The 6,026-nt window shown below is 35.5% G+C and overlaps 1 protein-coding gene across 1 annotated transcript; it reads right to left on the bottom strand.

Annotated features, from left to right (window-relative positions):
• Nucleotides 1–3,339: 3,339 nt before the first annotated feature.
• Nucleotides 3,340–4,496, bottom strand: LOC147513310 (glucose-1-phosphate adenylyltransferase small subunit, chloroplastic/amyloplastic-like). The gene is made up of 3 exons (XM_086599533.1): nucleotides 4,337–4,496; nucleotides 3,814–4,083; nucleotides 3,340–3,669 (listed from the first exon to the last, which is right to left on the bottom strand). Exons 1-3 carry the CDS (start codon nucleotides 4,412–4,414, stop codon nucleotides 3,355–3,357), a joined length of 663 nt encoding a protein of 220 aa, XP_086455659.1. The 5' UTR covers nucleotides 4,415–4,496; the 3' UTR covers nucleotides 3,340–3,354.
• Between the last annotated feature and the right edge of the window lie 1,530 nt (nucleotides 4,497–6,026).

Genomic DNA, 6,026 nt, shown 5'->3' with positions numbered 1-6,026 from the left:
GTTCCCTGATAAGAGCCCAAAACTGTAGTTTTAACCAAGGCCCAAAATATCGATATCGATGAATATATCGGTGTACCCAAAAACCGATATATATCGGATATTTCGGATATATCCATTTTTTTGGTAACCAATCCAAACTATTTAAAATATCGTAAATATCGGATATATCGGAAATATAATATCGGATATATCGGATATATATCGGAAATATATTGGAAATATCGGATTTATATTTTAAAATTGTCAAAAAGTCAACCGATATATATCGATTATATCGGAAATATCGATTATATCGGCGATATAAAGTTTCATATCGGAAATTCCGATATATATCGGAAAAAAAAGAGTTCTATATTCGGTGGATATATGTCGAATATCGATGTCGGTGTACCAAAATACCGATATATATCGGCGATATATCGGATATATCGGCGATATTTTGGTCCATGGTTTTAACCCCCAGAATATGATCATACTTTTAGACCAATTATGTGAGTAATAATTAAGAGTTAATCGATTCACGTGTTTTATGCATTTCGAGGGCTTCAAAGTCCATTATGCGAGAAATGAGCCACTTTAACGAGATAAAGGAGCAAAGGTCGGTTGTTGAGGAGTTACGTGATTAAAGGCCAAGATTCAATAAGAATAAAGCCTTTCTAAAGCCCAAAAAGCCGAAAAATCGATCGAAGCGAAACAACACTCAAAGTCGTGAGAACTTCCGGCGTCAGTATCTTTGGACTCGGACCTCCGAATTGGGCCTACCTTATGTCAAAACGACCGCTCCGGAAAGAGCTTTCTAATGGTCTAAGGCTTGACCCAATCAAAGGAGCAAAAGTGGATGAAAAGTCTATTGAAGTCAACTATAGCTGAAGAGGCTTTTTTGGACTGAAAGAATTGGGTTTTGGGCCTGATTCTCTTGCCCAAAACATGGCTCCAAGCCCATGCACGATTTTTGGATCTGAAAGTATAAAAAACAAGAGCTTGACTCTTTGTTAATGGTAGATAGGGTAGATAGTTAGACTTAGATTAGTTAGCCTCCATTAATTAGTTTTTCATATCTTGTTTTAGATCTAGTTTCATGTTTAATTAATTACTTTAGAACAAGTAGATTATTAATTTAGTATTTGAATCATTGTTTTATTATTCATTAGATTAATAAAATAGTGTTCTTGATAATCTAGTTTCATTTCCATTAATTGTTTAGTTTCAATTCGTAGATTCAATTACTTGTCATTATTAGATTCAATTAATTATTGCATGATTAGTTTCCAATTGAGTTTAAATAAGAAAAGTTCAAATCTTTATATCATGTCTTGTTTGAATTCCATTGGAAATGATTAAAAAGAATGATTCTCGGCTAAAACTCCATTAGAGGGTTGAGAAGCCTTGATAAAAGCTTGATTCGATTATCGTAGAGAGTCGTCGTAATTTCCTTTCCACTCTAGAAACGATTAGTTCACCATGAGAATGGGTGTAATCGTTCACATGCTAGTTATGAATTGGTAGAAATTCCATGTGTAATTAGGGATTAGGAGTAACAGTTGATTGCTTGCGCGATTCAATTCGGATTACGACCCGATTCGTCGTTAGTAAGATTTAGTCGAAGTTAAGGTGGAATCAATCCCCCTCTAACTCCTTATCATAGAATCGACATAACATTCCCATAGTTGTTCTAATAGTCGACTAGTTGCATCTTGTGGGTAGTTGCATCGTATTATAGAATTCCCCTCGTAAACCTCTCATTAGACTTTAGTTAAGATTACTTATACGTAGAGAACACAAAGACGCGGAAGAATTTAGGAGTGGAGCGAATCATCTACTCCACTATATCTCATATCGATTGAGTAGAAAACTTTGATAAATATAAGCTCATATTTAAGTGTAGTTTACTTACGTTTTGAGTTTCATCGTTCATTTCGTAGGTAAACTGCCATTTTTATGTTTTATCATTCCCCCATTAGTCGGAAACACTACACCATAACAGGCTATTTGCAACGGCAAAAACCGTTCGCGAATAGAAACGTCGATAAAGTGTTGGAAATATTTGTGCGGTTTTGCCGTTGCAAACCAAATTTTCCAATCGGTTATTAACGTTGCAAAGTGACAATTACTAACGGTTAAAAGCGTTGCAAACTAAATTTTCAACGGTTATTAACCGTTCGCGAGTGACAATTACTAACGGTTAAAAAAGTTGCAAAACCAAATTTTCCAACGGTTATTAACCGTTCGCAGAGTGACAATTAGTAACGATTAAAAAGCGTTGCGTAGTTTGATTTGTAACGATTATTGATGATGCTTTAATTTTTTTTTGCTTTGCAACGGTTTAAAACCGTTACTAATGTGTTGATATTGTAAAAAAAATTATTTTTATTTTTTTCTTGCCCTAAATTTGAACCTCCTGGTTTCATATAGAAACAAAGAAAATTACCAATGCTTTTGCAAATAGGACGAAAGGAATTAATCAAAACAGGAGCATTTGTATTATGGTTTGATGACTAAATCTCAAAAGATAGTGAAAGAGATAAAAGAAACTACCTCATCTATACAGCAACCAAATAAAAAATACAATTCTATACTCCCAAGCAAAGTTTTGTACATCCCGACAACTTCACTCCTATCAAAGATCACAACAATAATCCACAATCCTTAAATTGCCAAATGAAGTCATAGTGCAACATGAAGATGAACAAGAGTCATGAGAAGAAAAACAAACCTTCTCATATACCTGTAGTCGGAAAATAAGAAACCTTTTAGGCCTCATTATAACTTTTTTTTTAGTAAGGAAATACACAATGGAACTATATGTATATATAGGAGGGATAAAGAGTAAGACTCATAGTCACTATATGGTCCATAATAGACCCATATGAGGAGTCATAGCCAATCATGGAGTTACCTGACATCAGCCAACACATTTCAATACATCGAATCGGCTGACACACAATCACTTAGGATCAATAGTAAAATCCGAAGAGAACAACAACTAAGCAACATACGAAAATGCTGATTTTCACTAATACCCAATAGAAAAGCAGCGTGGAGGTCCTATTGCTCGTGAAATCACTTACACGGCAATTCCCTGCATCAAGTCGGCTGACCTCGGCAATAAGGCCACGAGATTCCTTGATCTTAGCGGTTTTTATCAATGCGTGCACGCTCGGTTCAACATAAATCTACGAGGGAGAAACAAAAATGCCCAACACAACTCATTAGTAACCTTCCAAGAGAAATTACTTGTTAAAAGAGAAAATAGCTTTGCAATTTATTAATTCACGCTTACCTTCCCAGCAGATACACTGTTTTAGCGTTTTGATTAATTCTACACGAGCTTCAATATCATATCAACTTATTATCTTAACTGCAGCTCCTCCTTAATCCCAGTTGTAATGCAAGTACCCTCACCATACATACATCATAAGAAAACAGCCCAATAACTATACTGTTACAGGATTCATCATTAAAAAAAATGACCTTAATAAAACAACCTACCCTCATTCCAATCGATGTTGCACCTGGAATAACTTCACTTCCAAAATCATTGGCCCCAGGGAATTTGTCACGAAGTAAGCTCAACATCACGTCTTTGCTGACAACATATATGCCCATACTTGCAATATAAGGCATTTCTTTAGCTCTTTCATCATCAAGGCCCAAAATGGTTGTGTCCACCTGAAATTATGATATGCTATGTAAATGAGAAAAAGTGAGGAAACTACTATGTGTATAAGCACAATCCCATTGATTAAAAAAAGGGATAAGATACCAAGGCACAAAAAGGCGGGAATCTATGTATGAACTCAGCAAAATGAATACCTTCATGGCTTTCAATTGCTCCCCTTTGGGTTTCTCAGCAAACTCAATAATGCGCCCTTCTTCATCAATCTTCATTAGTCCAAAAGCAGTGGCACGTTTTTCATCCATTGGCAATGCCGCCACAGTGATATCAGCATCAGTTTCCCTGTGAGCTTGAATGAACCTCTCATAGTCCATACGATATAAATGATCTCCAGCAAGAACCAAGAATTCCATGACATTGTGTTCCTCAAATAACCATAAGTACTGCCTTACAGCATCAGCTGTACCCTACAATTGTTTAACCAGAAGAAAAAAAAATGCAGGAGTCACGAATTATCCCACTTCACCTATAACAATAATAACCTTTTTGTAGTTTTAAGACATTACCATTTCAGGTTAAACCAGACTCTAAGCATGATGGAAACACAACCATGGCTAATTATTAAACTATGTATCACTTTTATGCAAAATTAGAAAGGAAAACCAATATCACATTTAATACACGTAGGCGTAGACCAATTTAAGTAAAAGGAAAGCATACCTGAAACCAATTAGGATTCTCAGGACTTTGTTGAGCAGCAAGAACTTCAACAAATCCTTCATTCTTATAACCACCCATATTACTAGCATAAGCTCTTGATAAATGACGATTAAGAGACACGGAATTAAACTGAGTTAGTACATAAATCTTTGATATATTACTGTTTAAGCAGTTACTAACAGGGATATCAATCAATCTATAATTTGCTCCTAATGGAACAGCTGGCTTTGCTCTCTTTTTTGTAAGTGGATATAATCTTGTCCCAGCTCCACCTCCTAATATTATTCCAAGTACACTCTGCCAAAGATTCATCAAAATATCAAATATCAGATCTACAACAAATATAAATAATAATAACTTATTGGATTGAGTCATTTATTTACCCGGCTGACGCCCCTCCTGAGAAATCTTCTTCTCCAGATCCATCAGATTGGCCTAATGTCATAAATTTGAGGAGACATTTTGGTTATAACTCATCTGTTTGTATGTGGAACAAAGTTCTAAATGTTCGAGGACCACATTTGATTTTGTGAACACTGAACCATTGTTGTCACGGGAGAACATTGTTTTGGTAGACACATTGTGATTTGGCAATGGAAATAGTAAAGAAATTAATGAGAGTTTGGGGTAAGGGAAGAAATGGATTTTATTTGTAAATGGTTACTGAAAATTGGAATAAAAGTTGAACTGCTAAAAAGAAAGGTATTGAACTGTGAAGTTTAAGCTATACAAATCACCTGAGGAAGCTGCAGGTTTGTCAGTTGTCTTCACAGTCCTATACATCTGCAAAGGCAAAGAAAACAAGGACAATAAAGATAAAGAAGATGAAAAAAGAGACCACAAAGAAAATTTTAAAAAATAAACAAGCACTAGAAAGGAAATGTGCTGTACAATTCATATACTAACTAATGTACCATTGTCAAAGCGTGTGGATCGTCGGATGGATGTTGGGATATGCATGATATTGTAATGTATTTGTACCTTATGCTGGTATCAATGTTATCCACATTCCAAACCAAATTGAATTAAAAAGAAAACAAAACAAAAAAATGAAAGATTTCTGATGGCCTCCTTTTTCTAAATTTCTAGGAATTTCTTGTTTTGCTTTATTAATATTTACAAAACCGAAAAGTAAGAAACCTGTGGAAATTGAGAACAGCGAAGCCTTGAAACGTCAGCTATCCGCTTAACTGGACGACTCCCCATGTCCGATGAAAATTCCTGTAAGTTGTGAAAGAGTTTTGCAGATTTAAAATCTCAAAATGAAATCATCTAAGCATCCTTCTATCACCAATTGACAGAAGAAAGGAGGATGAGGGATTACCTGATCACGGAAGACAGTGAGGCCTTCCTTTAGGCTGAGCTGGAACCAGTCACAGCATGTCACTCTACAGCAACAAAGTGACTTACCGTGTCTAATGACATGAATTCCAATTGATTGCTCGAGCGTTCGAGCTTTGGAACCATTAGCATCATATTGGCTTAATCCTAGCATAAAAAAATCAAACATAAACATTAGTCCACAAGTATGAAACAAGATATTTATACAGACTAGGCAATGCCAACTTACCAGCAGAGTTGCTAAAAACAGCAACATTATCACCAAAAACAGATTTACAAGAATCCAAGGACGATTCAAGAGGAGGCCAAAGCGCAAGCGAATAAGGCAACGTAAGTGTATTATCTTTAT

Source organism: Coptis chinensis, chromosome 3 (assembly GCF_015680905.1).
Source record: "Coptis chinensis isolate HL-2020 chromosome 3, ASM1568090v1, whole genome shotgun sequence".
Lineage (NCBI taxonomy): Eukaryota > Viridiplantae > Streptophyta > Magnoliopsida > Ranunculales > Ranunculaceae > Coptis > Coptis chinensis.
Note: the sequence above shows the minus strand (reverse complement) of the source record. Positions and strands in the feature narration are given on the sequence as shown.

Coding starts and splice junctions, on each gene's coding strand:
- LOC147513310 (XM_086599533.1), bottom strand. CDS start 4,414: ATGGGTGGTTATAAGAATGAAGGATTTGTTGAAGTTCTTGCTGCTCAA. Junction 4,084..4,336: donor AGAATCCTAATTGGTTTCAG/GTATGCTTTCCT, acceptor AAACAATTGTAG/GGTACAGCTGATGCTGTAAG. Junction 3,670..3,813: donor AGCAATTGAAAGCCATGAAG/GTATTCATTTTG, acceptor TCATAATTTCAG/GTGGACACAACCATTTTGGG.